Here is a 22,023-nt window from a genome sequence, read left to right as displayed (position 1 = left end):
GAGGGAGTAGCAGACTCCCCGCTGAGCAGGGAATGAGATGCTGGACTCATCCTGGGACTCCAGGATCATGACCTGAGCCGGAGGCAGTCTATTAAGCAACTGAGCCCCCCAGGCGCCCCACCCTGTGAGAGCTCCAAATACAGTGCTCACAGGGAGGCCAAGAAAGAATGTGTGTACGAAGCCCACCTTCTTGTATTAAGTGAGAGCCAAACTCTTGCAAGAATTATTTTGGGTCTCCTTTCTTAGCTCTTAAAGGGGCAGACTCCCCAGAACGGCAGGCAGCCATCCATGTTCCCTCTCCTGCCTCTGGGGCTTGGAGCAAATTATCTTGCCTCCGTGAACCTGTTTCCTTTTTCTCCAAAGGAAGAGGATCACACCCGCCCCGCCCTCCTCCCAAGTTTGTGGCGAGGCTCTAAGGAGATGAGGTGCAGGAAAACACTTTGAAGTGCATAATGAAAACACTGGTCCTTCCAGAGGGTAAGTGTGTGTCTAAGGAATAATTATCACTACCAACCTCTGCAGCGCCGCCACACCACGGAAACTTCTTAGACACTCGGAAAAGGGCAAAACATTTGTCTTTTGTTTCACTCGCAATTTCCCTCATACTGACTTGGTGGGGGTCCCAGTCCTCCGCAAATGCTGCTCTCCTTTCGCCTGTTATTTTCGGGAAGAAACAAAGGCAATATTCTTCGTCCTCTGCGTGCTCGAGGCTGGCAGTGGATGCCATGCTGGGCAACCAGGTGCTGGCAGGTGTAACCCGTGCTCTGGCTTGGCAAAAGGCACGCAGCCCGCTGAACTCTGAACACGGACACATTCTGAACCCGAGCCCTTGTTCGCTTTAAGCCCTCCAGCGAGGGGAATGGAGGCCCGGGAGGTCTTGTCTGAGAGCTCAGAGGCCCAGCTTTGCTCCAAACTCGGCTGCCACTTTGTCCTGCGGCCAGTTCTTGCCCACCCTGAGCTGGGAAGGGGCGGTTCCCAACGTGAAGAGCCCGAGGCTGAAGACCTTAAAAGCCCTTTTGCATAATCCAAAACCAGAAGACAAAGAGAGGACCTCCGCTTTGAAAGAATCGGGGTAACTGCCTGGAAAATGTTCCTAATACATCACGAGACATGGCAGAGATGGTTGTTGAACATACCAAATGGCCGGCTCCATGTTTTCTCAAACCAAAGAGAGACACTTAAAAAAATATATATATGTACACCATTTAAGTTCTGAACAAAAATTTCTCTCTCCTTCCCCCAGGCCCAAATCAGTGGCTCCGGGGAGCACAGTTATCAAGAGATTATCTGGTCCCCAGAGTTTCGGGAGGCACTCGGCTGTGCCTCATGCCTCCGAGTGTCCTGAGGCGAGTGATTATCTCTCAATAACCTGTAGGGCCGTGTAGCTTAAATGATAACTTGACTTTAAAAAATTTAGAACTCGCCGTTAGGCAGTTTCTAAGCAACCTCTGTTTCCATGGCAAAGAAGCCTGGTGTTTATACTGATTTTTCACTTAAAATGCGGTTTTATTGAATTTCGCTCCGTGCAGGCAGCCATTTCCCTGCACTCCAGCCCTATCTACAATTGACGGGCATCAGCAAGTCCCTAATAAACTCCAGACACCAAACCAATGGAAGCCGCTCATCCCTTCATGGTCAATCGTGGCCTGCCCCGAGTGACAAGGCTGGCGGTGGGGGGTGGGGTGGGGTGGGGCAGGAGGAAATGTGCTCCTAGAATGCGGTCAGCAGGGCTTGGGTCCCACCTCGCTGTGGTTCACCTGCTCCAGCCCAGGCACTGAGCCGGGTGTGTGGGATACAAAGACGGACGGAGGAAGGTTCCGGCCTCTGGGCTCCGCCTCTGGTAGGGAGAAGGGACCAAGCAGAGAGGCCCACGGTGCACATGTTGGGTGGGGCTGGGGAAGGACGCCTGAGGAAGGGGCCCGGCAAGTTGCTTCTCTGCAAATACCAGTTCTAAGGCCCCTTCCTGCGTCCACGGTCCACAGGGATCCCCACGCACGGGCACTGGAGCACAGCTCCTTCACGCCCTGAAATGTGGCAACACCCCCAGAAACCGCTCTGCTGCAGATGCAAATGTTCCAGAGCGCGTCCTCACCACCTCCGTCTAGCCGGCATCTGCTCAAACGCAGATCTAGAAAACCGCCAGCCAATCCGGGCCCAGGGAGGCTAAATAAACCGTAAGTGAAATGCAGGCTTCCAGCTCTCCTGGGTGACAGGCTACTCTTTCTCTGTCAATTACTTGCTGGAGGGATGTGCTGCTCCTTGTCTCTTTCTGGATTTATAAAACGCTCTCATGAGCTGTCTGCACAAGTGCCAGTGGTAAAGGACTTGTGGCCTTGTGATCTGTTTATTTATTTATTTTGGGCTTCTAAAGAAGTTATTCGGCGATGTCTCCTTAGGAACGCGATACAGGCTGTCTCTACACGGCCATGACGAAATGTAATCGGGAAACAAACTCACTTGTTGGAAAGCAGGCACACCCACAAAGTTATTCTGGCTTCCCTGCTATTCCCTTCCTGGCCGAACTTGTACAGTCTTTTCCTCTCTGGCCATCTCCCGCGACGCGGTGCGCGCCGATGCTACAAATGAGGCTGTGTGTTTCCTTTTAAACAAATGGATGCTTGGGGGTGTCGACGTGTCCCAGCCAGCGAGCAGTGGGGTGATGTTTCTATCTTGGTAATTTACTCTAATAGGTCTCGGTTCATTGGTTAACCAGTATTTCAAGCCTGTCCTTTCTTGCTATTCAATTTAGCTATCTTCTCCTGCGAGGAGGTCGTTTTTTTGTTTCTAAATGTTGGAAATGGAGGATTATGACTTGGAGCAACGATTTACTTTCCAAATAAATACTACCAATTGCCTCTGCGGCTATATGTACTCGTTAGACTTAACTACATTTACCTGTTCAAAACCATCCATCTATCCATCTGGCTCCACCTCGCATACTCACACAGAGACTGATAATAAAAATATTTAAGTGCAACGGGGACAGAATTTAAAACCATAAACACCAGTAGCAGCTTACGCTGCTAATCGCACCCCCAAAGTACCACAAGACAAAGTATCATAAATGCAGCGGAATGACTCCATTGCTTTGTGCATATTTAAAAAGATATGGCACTGAGAGGACCAATCTGTCACAGACAATTCAAAAATAAGCCAGAACCTAGAAGGGTTTAAATCCCACTGGGGCAGGATTTAAAAGCAGCCCCTTCCATCTGGCTGCCTCTCCTGCCTCCAGGCCCCCCGCAGGCCTAGATCTACCCGCAACATCCCCACCCCTGGCCAGGCCTCTGCTAGGTGCAGATTTCAAAGCGGCCCTGTGCCAGAGCACTGGGTTGGGGGTGGGGGTGTCTGGCCCAGGCCCCATACCGTGATTCCTGCTCCACATCCACCCTTTTGCCCCAAAGGTGCATACCCTTGAAGATAAAGACATCTTTGTAGCAACCTACCTATTTGGTCCCCCTCCCCCCAGTCTGTTTTCCTGGAACCCACGCTTTGGCACTAAGCCAGCAGCCTCTGCTGATGGATGCAGGAAAGCGGCCGCTCGAGGAAGTGTACTTGTGCATTCACTGCAAGGACGTTAGAGACATTAGTCACAACAGTCCCCCGTGTTCTAAGATGACCCCTGAAGAAATTTTCTTAGGGTTCAGAACCAAGAAAAGCTGTGCCTCTTTCTGCGAAGCTCTCTTTTCTTATTTCGGGGATGCCGGGAAGGTGTGCACTAGACGCTCTGCCTGTGAGGAAGACGAGGGCCGCACTGAAGGCCCATCTCCAGCAAGGGCGCGGAGTTCTCAGTGCGCACTTTATAGCGCAACCTCTGCTTTGCCTTCACCTTGTTTTTTTTTTCCGTTCTTGTTACTTTTGTTGTTGTTGTTGCATACACTTAACTGATAAGATGACCTGGGTCTTTTTTTGGAATCAGGAGGAAGGTAATAATGCTAACAACGACTACTTACTTTTTCCTCTGTGCTGACATTCTGTGCTGAAGAATAATAAGCATGAGTTTACCGAATCCTGGCAATAATTTGATTAGGTGGAAGATAACAGATACGCTCCCTCTAGTCTTGCAGATGAGGGAGTGAAGACTTAAGAGACGTAAGCTGGTTGGCTCACTGGTGATGCCGCCACCGAGTAGCCACGCGAGGCCCCCTCTAACTTGGTTGACATCTTTGCAATCTTTCAACTCTCAACACAGTTACTTGGCTTCTTAATTTAAAAAAAAAAAAAAAATCTTGTGAATAAACACACATATAATAAGATAATCAAGGCCATTTTCCTGGCTGCCTTACTCGGTACTGAGGTCACGACATTGACGGCGGCCTCTTAGATGCTCAGGATAGACCACGGACCCTGCGAAGTGATGAAGCAGGTGCCCTGTGGTCTGCCAAGGCTTTTGACATGTGAAATCCACTTTGTGCAGGTGGTCCTGCCCCCTGGAGCATCAAGTGCATCCTGCTTCCCAACCCAGTGCGGTGTGCAGACACGCAGGCACGCCCCGCACCTGCCTTTCCACTGGGTGGTAAAACGCTAGACCCCGGCAGATTATCAATCACAAGACAGCGCCAAGGAAGCAGGGGAAGGACAGGGAACATTTGGCTTAAGTAGCACGGAGGTCCCTGCCTTCAGATCTGAAACCCAGCAGCCCACTTTGTTTATAATCTGCATGGCAGATGTCTCTTATCTTTGACACCAGGAAATCATGCCTGTATATGCACGGTGAACAGCTTCAGATCTGAGTGTATTTTTAGAACAATGAGCCTGGAAAAGAAAAGCAGCAATGCCTGTCAAAAGATGGATAATAGGAAAGCTAACTACTTGGGTCTGGATTTGTCAACTATTAATCAAATGTCAAAAGGAAAAATATTAGGAGCGCCTTCATTTCCATGCTGGGTGTGATCTGAGGGGGAAACAGCTTTGCAGCCCAAGCTCAAACACACTGCCCACAACATTTGAGGGGATGAGCTACTAATTTCAAGCTCAGCTGAACTAACGGATCACCTCTGTGGCTCCTGATCTGTTCAAATATAATAGGCCCACGTGTGGGTAAAGAGAGGAGCCCGGGCTCTGACGGGGATGAAATGAACGAGCCCGTGCCAGCGCGCGTTCGTCCAGGGTTTGAAGGCACCGTCTGGTTCTTTGATGGGCTGGGATCCTACTGCTAGAAAGAAAGCGGGGCAGTCAGCCAGTAAGTGAACCTTGAAACCTGGGCCTGACTTCTCACGTAGAGGGTTGTAGGGGGAGGTGGCACAATTAACATGAAAAGATCTTTCCGTGGTAAAAAACTCTCTTCAGAGTTCGGCGAAGATGGGGCAGACTTACAGTAGGACACACCACGCCCAAGTGCCTAGATGTTCAGAGGATGTGTATATGCTGTATCTCCTATTTGCCATATATATATATATATGTATATATATATGTATATATATATATATATATATATATCCCTCACCGGGGCGTGCACACACACACAAATACACTTCCAGAGTGCAAGCCCGGTGAGGGCAGACGCCTCCTCTCTCTTGCTTCCTCTCATTTCAGTGCCTACAACGGTGCCTGGCAGGCCGCAGCTCCTCGGCTGGCCAGGAGAATGAATGGACTTGCGGATTGGCCTCCCTCACAGAGAAATGCAATTCATTCCCACCACCCTTAGTTTACAGAGCAGGGAAACGAGACATAAGGAAGTCATTTGCTCAAAGTCCCAGGGCCAGTAAGGTCTGAACCTAGGTCTGTTCACCTCCACGGCTGGTGCCCTCTGTCCTCGTGTACAACAGCTAGGCAGCAGAAGCTGGGAGAGAGCCCCCTGGTCACAGCATGCCCTCCCCGGCCACCACCATGCCAAGGACTGCAGCAATCAGCAGCCACACAACCCAAAGGGGCACCGGTCAGTCACTACCTGCTGGTACCCTGCATCCCCGCCTGGGTCCTGGGGTTGGCAGGTGGTGGCAGGCCTGGGGGTAGAGACCAAGGGGCCTGAAAGCCTTATTCTTCCATCGTGAGACCCGTGGAGCATGGACTTCATCTTCTCAAAACAGGTATTGCCTCGTCTGTTCCCTTTAGCCCCAGGATGGAAGGCTTACTGGATGATTTAAGACCTCCCTGCAAAAGACAGGGAGCCTCAGACGCTGCTCAGAGATAGGCCCAAGGAGCGTGGTTTCAACGGAGTTGAGTTGAATCAAGCTGACAGACTTTACTGGCTTTAAGGAAAAACACAGAAATTTGGGGTATGTGCTCTCATCTCGGATTCCTTTCATGTGTGAGAAGGAAGAGCTCCATGGTCAGAAAGGCACAGAAGTGTGGAGGCCCACTGCATGCTGGGAGAGATCTCGGAGGCATCCAGGGCTACTGGGGAATTTCAATCAGTTGAGTGGGCCTCTGCCATGGTTGAGGTGGGGGGCATGGCTGACCTGTTCTTTGTAAGCTAATGCTTACCCTCAGGGACCCAGCCTGGTTTACAGCATGTGATATGCTGACCCCTCCTCCCACATGCCAAATTGGATTTTCTCGTTTGTTATCCATTGAAGTTATTTAACTAGATGGACTTTGGGGGAGCTGGTATTTTCTTGCATACTCAGTTAACAGTGACACCTAGTGGTGACATACGGCGAGGTTCTACCCCTATCCCCCCCCGCCCCTCCCCCAAGTTGCAAGATTTATGCCCCTCCTTACAAGGCACATTCGCTAGATAAAAGCATTAAACTGGAATGGCATTTCTGTTCTTAGCATTTACAGCCTTGGTTATATCAACCACCCCCTGATCAATTTCCATTTCTAGAGTTTACAGCCTGGATGTAAAAGCCTGCCACAAAGGCTCTATTTAATATGACAAATTAAAAAAGCAAACACAGTCTTGGTCATTCTTTGGAGCCAGGAGAAGCAAACAGGAGGGAGGAAAAAGCCAGCGGTAATGCACACAAAGAGGAACTTTCACGGAGCTGCTGAGTGAGTGTCTCTGTGCCCTAGCCAGGGAGGCTGCCCCTCGGAGGCTCCAGCCCCCACTCGCCGGACCCAAGAGACGTGAAGGGGAGCAGAGTGCCACTTCGGCGTGTGGATTGAGCTGGAGGCAATCAAGACCCGGCAGATTCAAGAAAAACTCTTACTTCTCCTTTAACTGCCTGGAACAATCTGAAGAGAGGGCCTCGCCCAGAAAGAGCTATTACCAGAGATAACTTTCCATCTGATTAACCTATGTGGATGGCTAGGCCAGCCTCTAATCACCAAATACCTGCTCTTCCTAGGTCCTGTGAATCACCCTCTTAAAGCCCCAGACCCCTAGGCCATTCCTCAGCTCAGGGTGGCAAAAAGGCCTCAACTGCTCCACTTGACTTTGGGTCTCATGTTCTTATAAGGTGCCCTCAGGTATGAAATAAAAAATGTGTTTTCCTCCCGTTAATCTGTCTGCCAAAGAACCTAGAAGGGTAAGATGGAAGGCAACTTCGTCCACCCTCCTACGGCTGCTCCCCCATCTCCTTTCAGAGCAGCCACTGGCCCTCCCTGGCCATCCCTGTCACGCGGAAAAGACATCCCTCCTGCATTGGCAACTCACTAGCTCCGAGGAAGCCAGGGCATCTGTGGACGGCTCTGGCTCTCTCACTGGTTCTTTTGAACACTTAGCCGAGGCCGGAGGCTGAACACTAAGCCACGGGGCTCCCTCTTGGGCCCTGGCAACAAACAACAAACACAACAACCTTCCCTTCTCCCATGAGTGTGTAGCGGGCGTCAGTGCCTGCTGCGTGGGGGATACACAGGGGCAGGAGTGGGGGGAGGGGGCCGGCGAGGAGATGCGGATAGTCTGAAGAGAGAGTCTGTAAGTCAGGTGGACAGGCTTCCCTTCTGGAATGGATATGGGGTGTAAGCGCTCCCTGAGCCAGGGGACCAGGCACGCAGTGTTTCAGTACCAAACCACCCCCACCTCACCGCCCTCCCTTCCTTCAATAACGAGGCTCACAAAGAGACCAGGTTTCCCATTGTCTCCGGATTCTTCTCCTATTTACGGAGCTTATTAATTTCTGAATCAAGATGCCAAATCAGCTCCTGATCAAGGACAACGCTGGTTTTTTTTTTCCCTTGGCTTCAAAATAAGTTTGCAGATGATGTGTTTGTGAACCAATCAACCCTGCACTTCCTCCCCTCCCAGGCTGGCAAGAGGGAGGTCATCTGACTCAACCCCGAATGGAATGCGCTAGAGCAAACAAAGGCGCAGCAGTCAAGTGGTCTGGCTGCATTTTCCTCCTCCAGAGGCACCCTGAATACCAACTCAAGACTCAGCAAGGTCCAATTCCAGGTTTAATTGCTTTTAGCGGCACAAAAGAAAATTAGAAATGAAAAGATAATGAATGGCGAATATTAGCTTGTTTGATGGGTCTGAACTGGAAGGACGGGTATGGGGTGGGTGGAGGAAAAGAAGAATGGGACAGAGAATGGGAAAGTCAGATATTTGTGACTCTTGGTTGTTAACAGGCACACAGAGAATTTACTTCAAGATGAATTCATTACCTTCTTGAGTTGTACCTGAAATCAGTGTGAGAGCAGTTTCCGGAACACCACCCGGAGGGGGAGGGCTATTTTCACCCGAAGTTGGTTCTTGAAGGAACAAGAATGTCTGAGGGTAAGAAGCTGGTTGGGATGCGCCCCTGTGCTCAAGAAACCATGACTGATTCTGGGCCTAGGGGAAGTGACGGGAAAGTGACAGAAAGAAAAAAGGGAACTGGGGAAATCAAGAGCAAAAAATTGCAAGGGACAATAAATCAATCCAAAAGGATATTTCCATCACTCCCAGAGAGTGCAAGGTTTATAAGGGAGCAAGTAGCTTCCTCATTTCAGAGTCTGGGCGGCCTTGCAGGCCTTCAGGAAATGGGAGGATTCCTACCTCACCACGGAAGAACGGGGACTCGTTTCTAGAAGCCTGAGAGGTGGGAGGGATTGTTGATTTGCCCTGGGACACGGGAGCAACAGCACCCAGGGGAGTACACAGGGCCAGGCCAGGGAAGCTAACTTCTGTTCCAGTAGCAGACACTGGGGGATGGCAGGCCCACTCTGGCCCCCTGCCCCAGCTCTCCATCCAGCTGGAGCAAGGGGGCCACAGTGCATTTTTGGTCTCAAGTCTGGGGAATGCTGCTGTACTCAGAATTTTAGCTTTTGAGAAAAATCCTTTGGGGCTCAAGGAACCAGACATAGTTTCTCCCATTAGCGGTGGCACAGCTACTTGAGAATAAGTAAAACTCTTAGAAATCACAATCACCTCGCTTCAGAGTTGGAAAAGGCCCTTTAGACCATTAGTCTAGTGATTCTTTATGTCCCTCAGTTCACAGATGCCTACTCTCATCTGATAAATGCCATGGACTTGATCCAGAAAAAGGAATGTTTAAGGGTCTGCTTGTACACGCCCCATTTTGTGTGCAATGTGCAAGGGTTCAGAACACCTGATGTCCACTGAGATGCTCTGGGGCGTCAAGGTGTGCTCGATCAGTAACCCAATGCTTATGCTTTGCAGAAGAAGGAGCCGCGGTCCAGACAGGTGCCAGAGTCACTCAGTCACTAGAATAGGGCCTAGAACCAGATCTCTCTCCTCCCAGGAGAACTGCTTTGTCCCGTTTGCACACCATCCTTCTGCTTTTTGCCCCTTTGGAATTGCTGCTGACACTGCAGCAGAGGAAAAGGTTACTTGCAAAGAGAAATGCGTCTAGTAAAAATACCATCTCTAGAGTTGGCCCAGTTAAAGAAACCATCTTAACCCGGCGAAAAGAGTGAGGAGAGAAAAGAGCGGAGATGCCTTGACTCTGCTCGCCATTAGCAAATCATCTATAATTTAGAGCAAACGTAAAGAGATGCGGGTGATCAAGCAGACGTACCTCCTGGCAGCCTCTTGTAATTTCACGGGCTGTTTGGCGCTGAGGTAAATCAAGCAGGCATCAGCCACTTTATTCAGGTCACCCTCACCTGCGGAGGGGAGAAACAAAACAAGCATCGGGGCTCAGACTTCATCTGGGACAAGCAGAACCGACTGCCGTCTGCTGGATTTGGAACAGTGAGGCGAGAGGCCCCGGGCTCTTGACTCCATCCCGTGAGTCAGAAAAGCACATCAAGATAGGAGGGAAAATGAGAGCAAAGTAAAACTGAGGGAGGTACCCACGAGGGGAGAGATGGGAGCACGACTGGGTGCTGGGTGCCACGGTGCTGGCCAGATCGCACGCAGGCTGTGTGTCCTGAGGGGAGGGTGGCCGGTACCTACCGAGGTCCAGTCTCTCGCAGAGGGGGCCCAGGCCCTGCAGAACGGCCAGCTGTAGCTTGAAGGCCAGCGTGTGCGTGTACACCGGTCCGGCCCGGGCGCTGACGGGAGCCTGGGTGACTAAGGAGCCGGCCAGCTGGGGCAGGATGTCTTTGCAGAATCGGCTCCTCAGAAAGTCGCCACACTTGCCTCCCAGGGTACGCAAGACCTGTAGAAACAGCCCCGGCTCTGGTGACTGCATATTGCCAGGCAGCACAGAGCTAAGGAATGTGTGGTAATTCAATTTCTTCTTGGGGGAAAAAAAAAAATAGAATTACTGCTGTTAATTCCTTGCCCATGGTTTGTGATTCTGACAGTTATGAATTCGGAGGTCTCTGCTCCCAAGGCATGGCTGCTTCTATCCATAAATACAGATTACACGGGGAATAATTCAAAGGAATCTAGGGTTGGATGGATAATATGATTAATACCTTGATTTTCCTCCCTTTTTTGGTTTAAAAAAAAAAAAGAGCTTAAAGCAGTTCACATAGATCATCTCTTGACTCTTCCTAACATCCCTTGAGAGAAGGCTTGTGCTTTGAACTCCAGCTAGCTGAACAAACACAGTGAGGCCCAGCGGCTGCTGTGCGAAGGCCCTGGGGGGGCAAGTGGCTGGCTGTGGTCCCTCGCCTGGGTCCAGGCACGGGCCCGGTGGTCAGGGCCCCAGCAGAGCCTTGCCTGTCCCACCACACCATCTCGCATGTACGTCACCCTCGTCCCATCTTCCACCACGGGCGGTTTCTTTACATGTCTTGTTTTAAACTTTCTCTAGCAGAACATATTGAAATGTTTTGCCCCGTTGCACAAGGCTGAATATACAGGATAATAGGAATTTCTTTAAAAATTGGTAAGCAAGGCATAACCAGCACAGAGAGTGTTTGCCGACTTTGCAGAGAATAAGGTCCTTTCCACAGGGCCCTCAGCTGGCTTGCACAAGGCCCTCCAGGCCTCGGATGTCCCCAGCATCTCTGAGGGTGGAAAAGCGGCCTCAGTTACAGTGCAAACATGTTTCTATTTCTCCCTTTTTCTACTCCTGCTGTCATTTCAGATTACCTATTAATTTCCACAAAGGAAGGCAGCATATCTGAATAAGATTTGGCAAGACCCCCCTGTCTTTCTTCCTAAGTCTCCCTCCTCCCCTGTGTGTGTGTATGTGTGTGGTTTTGTATATTTTGCTTTAGAAAAAAAAACATTAACAATTTTCTATGTTTTAAACATAAGTTCCTACTTTGGTCCAGTATATGCTGAAGAATCTTGCAGAAAACCAAGATACTTTTGCCAAGTGTACTGGTTGCATTCCTGGTTTCATTTTATGTCCCTACACATCTTTTTGCTTTGCTTCATCTTGCTCGCCTACTCCTAATTTATGTTAGCTTGCCCTGGGAAATATATCTCTGTAGGTTGCCTTATGTGCTTTTCAGAATAAGGAAGAATATAAATAAATAAGCCAAAATACATGTGCTGATATAAGCCAAACTAAGTCGGGGAGAATGAAACCTGACACACACACATATATATGGCTTTTAACTTTTCAAAGCATTTCACCAAACAGTCCCATTGTAGCCTTGACAACAATACTATGAGGAAGATAGAAGACAGGCTCCTAAGGCCAACTTGAAAAAGGGTGGCTGTGGGCTTTGCCCAGAGTCACCTGGATGGGCAGAGGATGCTCACTGCTAGAACCCAGGCCCCTTCATCTTGACTCCTGTGCAGTGCAAAGAACCTGGGCACAAACAAAGATTTGGGTTGTATCACCTACCCGCTGTGTGATGCTGAGAAAATCCCTGACTTCTCTGAGCTTATTTCCTCCTCTGTCAAAAATGAGGAGAGCAGAAACTACCTTGGAAAGCTGTTGTGAGGAGATGGGTTCGTGTGGGAGGCAGCGCCAAGCCCACACGGTGCTCGGTAAATACTGGCAGTCCTTTTCATCTGCTAGTTCCTTCTGCTCCTAACTCAAGAGGGGACTGACTTTTACTTTCTTCTTTGTGCCTTCCTTATTTTGCTCTGCTTCCTTCGAGGACCAGCTAAAACGAGCGGGGATCCCCAAAGACGCGGCCGCGCTCTGCGCCGGCGACCCCCACCCGCCCGGCTGACCGCGGTGGGACATCAGCACAGTACCTTGAAGGCTCTGAGCACCACCAGGGGGTCGTCACTGGTGAGTCGGCGCACGAGCGAGGGCCAGGCCCGATGAGCCAAGGGAAGGAGCTGGTTCTTGTGGGACTGCAGCACAACCACGCACAAATCCAGCACATCCAAGATCTGAAAGAAGAGGGGATGTGATTTCAGCAGGGCGGGAGTTCGTCGCGGGAAGCGTGGAAGAGCGTTCCTGGAAGTTCCTAGAGGTGGAGATGGCAGCAAGGAAGACCCAGAGCAGGGCTCAGGGCACTAAGGCAGGGCCGTGGGCAGCGCGACACAGGAGGAGTAAGAGGGGCCCAGCCGTGAAGGTGTCACGTTAGAATTTTTTAGTTCGTACCGAGTGCAGTGGGGAGCCATCAGAATGGGTTAAGCAGCAAAGGGCCATGACACAATTCATGTTTGAAAAAAGTCACTCTGGCTGCTGAGCGGGGGAGGGGCAGGAGAGATACGAGTGGGCCCCCCAGGAAGCAGGCACATGCCCGCAGGAGAGGGCAGGAATGTGGCTTCGGGGTGGTGGCAGCATGAAGGGGTCTGAGGTCTGTCCTGGAGGTGTGTGTGTACTGAATGTGTACACGAGCTGTGTAGACGCTGACGGCCCCTGACATCGGGGTTATAAAGAGAGGTTTTGGGGCGCCTGGGTGGCTCAGTGGGTTAAGCTGCTGCCTTCGGCTCAGGTCATGATCTCAGGGTCCTGGAATCGAGCCCCGCATCAGGCTCTCTGCTCAGCAGGGAGCCTGCTTCCTCCTCTCTCTCTGCCTGCCTCTCTGCCTGCTTGTGATCTCTCTCTGTCAAATAAATAAATAAAATCTTTAAAAAAAAAAAATAAAAATAAAGAGAGGTGTTGACAGGGACTGCCTGGAGTCAGGCTTAGCGACTGAACGGATGCAGGCACCGCTGGCTGAGACAGGAGCAGGCAGGGGAGGACGCTGAGGGGCTGAGAGGCTGGGTGAGGGCATGTTCCCTTGCTTCTACATGGAGAAGCCAAGTAGGCAGCCGAGGTATAGGTCCACCTCAGAAGAAGGGTTCGGGGTGGCCTAGACGTAAACTGGATTGTTTACCCTCCCCGAGAATACAGGTCCTGACCTGGAGCTCAGAGGGAGACTACTACTGGCCTGCCTCAGTATCCCCAGCAGGGGTCACGACGATGAGCAGTGTGGCCTTTCCTCCCAGAGATGGGCTGGCCTTCACAGAGCAGAGGGGAGGGTGCACGGCTGAGTCAGAGAGACTGAGGTCTGCTAACAGAGCAGTAAACCCCGCTGGATGTCAGCTACGTGCTGGTCACACGGAGGCCGGAACAGCAACAAAGAACAAAAGAGGGCCCGCATGTGAGGGGAAAGAGGCAGGCAGGGCAGGAAGAGAAGCCTGGGCGTGTACCGCACAGCAAGGCAGCCCAGCAGAAAAGGTGCTGCTACTGTGGGCTTCGAGTGAGTTCTGTCACTAACTGGGCAAGTTACGTCAGACACTCCTGATTCCAAGTCAGACATTTCTCCTTCTGCCTAAAACGCTCATCTCTTTGCCTTGGCCCCTTCTCATGGCTGGCTCCTTCTCTTGAGCCTTTAAGTCTTGGCTCAAATATCACCACCTCGGGAGAGGCCTTCCCCGATGACCTGGCCGAAGCCGGGGCCGAAGCTCTGTCTTCTGCAACAGGGTTTGGCACAGAGAAGGCTCCTAATGCACATTCACGGATGGGGGTTTACTATTTTCTATCACAGAACCTGCTTATTCTCTGCAGAGATTTCTTCGCCTTCTAGGTGTGTATTTGTGTATTTCCCCGCGAGAGACAGGAAGTTCCATGAGGACAGGGACGCCTGCTTCACTTTAGTCTGTACAGCCTCTGCCTGACCTGCAGTAGTGCGCAACACACACTCAGCCGCAGCCGAGGCTCAGTGCTTCGTATTTATAATCAACAACACAGTGAGGCAGGTCCCATCAAGCCCATTTTACAGAAGAAGCAGAGGCGTAAACAGGTGAAGTACTTGCTCACAGTCACAGAGGCAGAGCTAGGATGTGAACTCAGATATGCAGGTCTGACTCCAACGCCGGTGATCTCAATAACATGGTGTGGACACGGCTGCTACAGAGCCTCCGTGAAAGGGAAGACACTCGGGCTAATGTATTGCCTAGACACCTACCATCAAGCCTTGCATACAGCCGGCACTCAAACAGTACTTGCTGCATGGAACGAGAGATGACTGCTAAGAAGCTGAGTTCCACAAAGCACAGACCCCGGGATCTGAGATGATCCTGGAGTGGGGTTTCTGAGCCCACCACCCTTGGCCGGGCAGTGTGCTCTCATTGCTAACAGTAACTCACCAAGGTAGCTGTGTTTCTCACATCTGCTCGGGGCTGGGAAGGGCCAGACCCCTCCCTGTGAAAGCTTCTCCCAGGTGAGTCTGAAAGCCCTGTCCCCACGCCCAGTCGCCCCACTGTCCAGTTTCACGATCGCATCGTTTAAGTCCTTGCTGATGGGGATGCTACTTGGGAAACTGCCGGCAAACGAGGAAGTACGATTAAGAAATGTGAGTGTTTTTCCGGGGATGAACATGGAAACAGACACAGAGGTAGGGGCCAGAGTCAGGCGTGCAAGAATGACTGCTCCCAAGGATTAAAACCCGCCTCCCACATGAAGTCACTTTAGAAAATGATATCCCTTCCAAAGCATAGGGCCTTCTTTCCCTTGGAGAGTCAACGGATGTCCAAAACTTTGTGTTTTTTTAGTTCCACAAAGGGGACTTGGCTCCCTTTTGGCATCTGAGCTGATACAGAAGGCCATAAGGCTGTCATCCCACAGATAAATTCTTCCTGATGCCTTCCCTTGGCCACAACACATGGACCGGGAGATAAGGGCAGCCTCTTGCTCATCCATGCCGTCCCTGGCAGCCAGAGCGACCCGGGGTCCTGCTGCCATGCAAACGCGGGGAGAGGGCTGCACACTGACCTTCAAGCGGATCATCAGGTTCTTATCGGACAGCAGGTGGATGCAGCGCTCCATCACATCTTTGGCTATCTGGATGTGCACTGGCAGCGGGGGCTCCACATCGGGACCAGTGTCACTGTCGTCCACCTTCGGAGGCTCTGACTGCTCCTCTGGAGAAAAAGCATAACTGGGGACAGTGTTTTATGAGAGATGCCCCACTTCGATGTGCTCTCCCAACCTCAGACGCAAGGAATGGCGTTTACAAGGAACTGATCCTAAGGAAACCATATAAAATTTGGGTAAGAGTGCCTGGGTGGCTCAGTGGGTTAAAGCCTCTGCCTTCCGCTCAGGTCATGATCCCAGGGTTCTGGGATGCAGCCCTGCATCGGGTTCTCTGCTCAGCAGGGAGTCGGCTTCTCCCTCTCTCTCTGCCTGCCTCTCTGCCTACTCGTGATCTCTCTCTGTCAAATAAATAAAATCTTTAAAAAAAATAAAAAGAGGATATTCACCAGAGCATTAACTATATAAACTGGGGGTGGGGGGTGGGGAGAACCCCTCCATTGCCACCTAAGGGGGAATAATTACTTAAGTCATGCTACGTCCATACAATAATGTTATCATGGGGGCCCCCAAATTTGTGTTTACCGAGGGCTTTAACAACAGGGGAGAATGTTTATGAAAGAATATTATGTTGAAAAGAGAAAAGCAGTATATACAATTGCATACACAGGTGGAGATTATTATGTAAATTTCTCGCATAGCAGGAAGGACCATGAAATACTAACAGAGATGGGGCCATGAGATCATGTAGGATTTTGATTTTCTTCCTATACCTTCTGTCTTTTCTAAATTTCCATTAATAAGTATTTCAAATAAAAATGTAAGAGGGCAACATTTTAATTTGGATACCCAAGACTGGCAGCTCCCCAGCTGGCCTCTGCTCTGACCTTTACCCTTTCTTTCTTCTTGGTTCATTCTTTGACTAAGAGGCTCGTTTGTCTCCTCCACCAGCCTGTAGGATCTTTCGATGGCCAAGATCAGGCCTTACTGATGTCTGCATGAGAGATCCCAGCGCGGCAGCCTGGTACAATACCCAGGGAGGGGGTTTGGTTAAAGGAGGTCAGTTCAAGTCCTGACTGCACCCCTATTAGCAACCTTCTCGTCCTACATTACTTCATCCGGAAAAAAGGTATAAAGCACGCACACCTCATTTGCTTGAGAGCTGAGTAAGATGAATGCCACCAGCTATCAGCATTCTTCCATTGCCTAGAGTGCTGTGTTGCACACGAAAGGCCTAAGTTTGTAAATTAAAACAACAATGAAAAGACCTGAGAATTGCATGAAACCCAGGCCAAAATCCCTACCCTGGAAAATTTTCCTCTATGTACATACAGCCCCCAGCTCTGCAGCCCCTCCACCGAGCTCCCATTACTAGCCGTGCTCATTTCCCCTGAGCTGAACGTTGTGTCCTTCACTTTTTTCCATTTCTGTTTCCTCTACTGGAAAAAACAGAATCTTATAGCAGAGGCCACACCTGTCTCTACCAGATGCTGAAAAGATAAATGAAAATGCATTTGTAGAATGCTTGGACTTCTTGAAGAAAGGGTCCTCAGATACACGAGGTGCTTTCATTGTGGCTAAAACAAAAAACACATGTCAGACCAACATCAAGCCAAACATTCTTTATAATGCCAGGTCTGTGGTGTGAACTTGATGAATGATAATTATAAGAATGATAAGGCTGTGCTTTTCTTCCCAGAGGAGGATTTGTTGTTTGAAATTCACCTATTGCACAATGTTATTTGAGGGATGTGGATTTTTCCGTTACTGGGAGAAAGGTTGATTCATTCAGTCTGCTCCTAGCCAACATCAACTAGAACCAGAAGATCCTAATCGTGAAAGAATGGATTCACAGACAATACTAGAATTTCAAACAAGAATGGCAAATCCGGATTACGAGGGATCATGATGCCTCCCCTCCCTCCGAGTTTCTGGGTTTTGGTGTGGGGTGCAGGTCAGGAAAAGAAAGACTGGGTTGGCTTAAGAAATAAAACCGAGAAGAAAAGGCCTCGCAATAGACATCTGATCAGAAAACTGTCCTCGGGGAGGGCAACAACTCCACTCCGCATAAATCATTCCCCGGGCCCTGTGATAATTCCCTGACACACTAAAGGAACTGGCGGTAGTTAGATGCATCGAACAGACTATTTCCTATTATCCTGGAAGTACTGGTTTCAGTTCACCAGAGTCTCGGAGTGGAGACCACCAAAAAAGAGAAAGAATCCTGCTCCATTCCACCCTAACAAACTAATTTGGGACTCAGTGCGATTTAGGATAGTTCTGAGACCACCAAGCTCATTATGACTTGGCATTTTATATTTGCAGAGGAGATTCTAACAATTTATTAATCCTTCCGTGACCTGAAGCTCCAGATTGAGCTTGTGAATAAAACAACAGGCCCGAGCTTCGACTAGCCTGAACTCCCTTCTCCTTTATCATATAAATAGGGAAGAAAAACACTGAAATCTCCTCCCGCCAATAAATAAATGGACAAAGCATATGAACAGACAATGGGCACAAGAGAAAAAATCGTCGGGAAAGGAACATATAGGAAAATGTTTGACCTTGCCTGTAATCGAAAGAAATGCAAAGTCAAATATCGAGAACCATTTTCCATCTATTAATTCACCAAGAAGTGAAAGTCAGAATGGCCAACGTTGGCATTGGCAAGGCTGTGGTACCACCAGTGTTAATCCCGCGCTGCTAAGGGAAGGTATAAATTGACACAACCTTTCTGGAAGGCAATTTGGCAAGCATAAAATAATGTTCATATCCTTGACCCAGAAATCCCACTTCTGGGATTTATAAAGAAATATGCAAAAAAAAAAAAAAAATAGGGAAAATGTCACGTGCACAGAATCATCCACTGCCGCACTGTTTATTCGAGTGAAAAGCTAGAAGCAACTGGAACTTCCCACAGGGGAATGGGTACTTAGTAGCAGCTATTAAAACATTAATTATGAAAACTCTATAGCAACGTGGGAGAGTTGCTGATTATATAAGTAAGTGCAAAAAGGGTAAAATGTATTTAAACTGTAGCTGGAACCACAGAGCAATAGATCTGCAACAAAAAAGAATGGGGTAAGATGGCACAAAAAATGAGGGTGCTTACTGGGTATTTACCCCAAAGATACAGATGTAATGAAAAGAAGGGCCATCTGTACCCCAATGTTTATAGCAGCAATGGCCAAACTGTGGAAAGAACCAAGATGCCCCTCAATGGACGAATGGATAAGGAAGATGTGGTCTATATACACTATGGAGTATTATGCCGCCATCAGAAAGGACGAATACCCAACTTTTGGAGCAACATGGACGGGAAGAGATTATGCTGAGTGAAATCAGTCAAGCAGAGAGAGTCAATTATCATATGGTTTCACTTATTTGTGGAGCATAACAAATAGCATGGAGGACATGGGGAGATGGAGAGGAGAAGGGAGTTGAGGGAAATTGGAAGGGGAGGTGAACCATGAGAGACTACGGACTCTGAGAAACAATCTGAGGGTTTTGAAGGGGTGGGGGGTGAGAGGTCGGGGTACCAGGTGGTGGGTATTAGAGAGGGCACGGATTGCATGGAGCACTGGGTGTGGTGCAAAAATAATGAATACTGTTACACTGAAAAAATAAAAAAAATAAAAAAAATAAAGAAGAAGAAGTGACGAGAGATGAGATAGGAAAGAAGGTAAAGGAATCCTCAGTGTCTCTCTGAAGGATCTTTAGGTCACCAGAGGAGGGACCTTGTTTTTAAAAAGAAAGGAAGTCATTGAACTGAATGAAGCAGGATGGTAGCAAAATCAGTCCTGATCATTAGTTTATCCTTGACTTGCATTTTAGAAGGATTACCTTGGTTTCAGGGAGGAGTATGTATCAGATCAGCTCAGGACTGATCTGACACAAGTTAACAGTGATTTGCTAGGGGCCCACAGGGGAGTCAGGAAATCGGAAGTAAAAGGACTCAGCATACAGTCGAGGGAAAAGGTAGCTTGGTTTAAGTGAGAGACAGAGGTAGGCCTGCAGCTGAAAATTATGCATCCCCAAATTGGGCACCACCTAGGGCATGATTCTTGAAAGATGACAATAGCCCAGACTTTTATTTATACGTTCAAATAAATGAAATATACTTTTCAAATGAAAAAAAAAAAAATGAGGGTGATTCTGCTGAGCATGGTGGGGTTAGGAGCGACTTTTCTGATTTCCAAACGTTTTGTAATGCGATCTCATTCTTATAATAATCTGCTTCAAAAAGAAAAAACTGGCTAAGCCAAAATAAACAGTTACCTTCTTCATTATCAAAATCTGAGACATTGCCATCTGCCACATCCTTTTCTTTGAGGTAGTTCAGCAAAAATTGTTCAATGTCTTCTGCTGTGGCGGTATTCTCAGGAGCTGCTGGTTTTTGGCTCAAATGACTTCCCTCCTCCCCTGCACTCTGCTCTTGGGGTTGCCCGAGATCACCTGTGTCTGGGAACCACTGGGCTGAAAATAAAGTGTTATAATGATCACCACGGTCATTGACAATAGGCATTAGCACTCTAGCAGCAGAATAAGCTCTTTGCCATGGCCTGCGTGTCCCCACACGATGCAGTCCCTCCGTCCATCTCTCCAACCTCATCTTCCAGCTCCTCCCAGTTGCCCGTGAACCGAGCATCTTCCCATTCCTCTAACGGGGCAGGTGTTTTCCGACCCCAGAATGTTTTGCATATACTCTTCTTGCTGTCTGGACTACTTTCCCTACGACGTCACATTTGGCTAATTCCAATTCACCTTTCATGTCTCAATATACATAGAACTTGCCTAGAAAAGCCATCCCTTGGCTTCCCAATCCAATATAGGTCCCTAAAGGCTCTCTTATAGAGTACTATCTTCTCTCCTTTCATATTAACTCATCATGATGTATAATTACCTTTATCTTGAGTATACTGTTTAGTGTCTGCATCTCCCTCTAGACTCTACACTCCACTGATTGCCACTGGAATCCAACATGCCCAGCATGGAGTGGGTGTGCCCAAATATATATGATGAATGAGAAAATATGCAAGAGAATACATACAAGCGACAGAATTCTGAGTACAGGGTGCACTCCTCATTAGCAGAAGACCGGCTCTATAGTCTTGGAATAGACACAGCCCCTCATCTGTATTTCTGATACATGTTCTCTCCAAAGCTTTTCCTTCTTCAGGCTGCTCCAATACTTCTGACGTGTCATCACAGAATAAGGTTTAAACATCACTGAACCAGTCAGTGGTTTTCGAACTGTGCCTTGAGGAGCCCTAAGGGTTCTGCAGGAAAGTCTCGGGGCCACAACAGGGAGGGCCCTGAGAGACAGCATGCTAAAGGGGGTGGGCCCAGGGCGTCTGACTCCCCTCTAACCCAGCAGCTCTGATTTCAACTCTTTTTATGTACTGGGCTTCCCCTAGGGCTTCATTTTAAAAAAGGCTCTAAACACTTAAAAGAAACAACAACAACCACCACAAAACCCCAGAAAACCCCAGTGTGAATTTTCACCCTTTCACAGACAGCAGGAAAAATGCCTCCGATAACCTTTAGCCCCCGCTAATCTCATTTCTGTCAAGGAGCGCGTGCACAGAGCAACAGCAGACGGGAGATGCCAGGACCAGGCAAAGGGGAACCACAGAGAGCGAATGCTGGGTGAGAGTCTTGACTCCGGAGCCTAGAGGTTCTACATGGAGGGGACCACTTAGGCCATTTCCTCAATGCACCACCCCCGCATGTAGGTCGGGCCCTAGCAGACTCCAAGGGATTGCATTCCTGACCTGTTAAAATCAGGACTTAGCATTTACCATGATCAAAGTAGATACGCTGCAAAGATTTCTACATTGAGGCTAGTACCAGACACTGAAGTCTTTGCTTATGAATGGCTTTTAAACATATGAAAAGCAGCTCAGCCTCACTCTTAGTGCAAATTAAACTATAATAAGGTGCTATTTTTGTCCTATTGGATAAGCAAGGATTAGCAAAAGACTCAGGAATACAGTCGAGAGGAGGGTGTGGAAAAATCAGCTCTCTGCTCCACTGCTGACAGGAGTTTAAATGGGTGCAAGTTCTTTGGAGAGCACCCTGAAAGTCTCCATCCAAAACTGAAATGTGGGGTTCCTGGCTGGCTCAGTCTGGAGCACATGACTCTTGATCTCAGGGTTGTGAGTTTGAGCCCCACTGGGTACAGAGATTACAAAAACAAAACAAAACAAAAAAACAAAACAAAACAAAACCAGATTAAATGTACTGTCCTCTAAGCCAGTACTCCTTCCTAGGAAGTTACTCTATTGATATACTCTGACATGTTCAAAATGACCTCTAAAGATAATCACTACAGCATTTTCTTTTTTTTTTTTTTTTTTTGTGGAAATCTCCACCCAGAAAGGACCATTTAAGCCAACTGTGCACAGCTGCACAACAGTATCCTAGGCAGCCACGAAAACCAGGTGGCAGCCGTCCACATGTGGCTGTGGCACAGGCTCTCAGTGCCAAGGTGCGTGGCACAGACTCTTCCTTGCTTTCAAAGCTACCCTGTTCTCGTTGCTGTGGGTCCTCAGCAACTGGCCGGAGGTGCTCGGCGGTAACCACGCTGATCATTCCTGCCCTCACTGTGGCACTTAATGTTTTCTAGCCAGGGAACACTGCTAATTAG

The 22,023-nt window shown here is 49.0% G+C and overlaps 1 protein-coding gene across 4 annotated transcripts in view; it reads right to left on the bottom strand.

Moving 5' to 3' along the window:
• Window positions 1-22,023, bottom strand: part of TTI1 (TELO2 interacting protein 1) — a 47,214-nt gene that overhangs the window by 3,236 nt on the left and 21,955 nt on the right. Inside the window, exons 3-8 of one of the 4 annotated variants that reach the window (XR_004287493.1) lie at window positions 19,653-19,850; window positions 15,336-15,484; window positions 12,380-12,520; window positions 10,226-10,430; window positions 9,846-9,933; window positions 7,541-8,659 (exon numbers count right to left, since the gene is read on the bottom strand). Coding sequence is in view for 2 of the 4 variants with exons in the window: in XM_032350700.1 (XP_032206591.1) it covers window positions 9,846-9,933; window positions 10,226-10,430; window positions 12,380-12,520; window positions 15,336-15,484; window positions 19,653-19,850 (781 nt within the window). In the remaining 2 variants the exon portion in view is untranslated. The remainder of the gene's footprint in view (window positions 1-7,540; window positions 8,660-9,845; window positions 9,934-10,225; window positions 10,431-12,379; window positions 12,521-15,335; window positions 15,485-19,652; window positions 19,851-22,023) is intronic. The other 3 variants (XR_004287494.1, XM_032350700.1, XM_032350701.1) reach the window with 3 other exon arrangements.

The sequence above is a fragment of the Mustela erminea genome, chromosome 7, assembly GCF_009829155.1.
Source record: "Mustela erminea isolate mMusErm1 chromosome 7, mMusErm1.Pri, whole genome shotgun sequence".
Classification (NCBI taxonomy): Eukaryota; Metazoa; Chordata; class Mammalia; order Carnivora; family Mustelidae; genus Mustela; species Mustela erminea.
The sequence above is the reverse complement of the archived record's forward strand: the minus strand, read 5'-3'. Positions and strand labels throughout refer to the sequence as shown.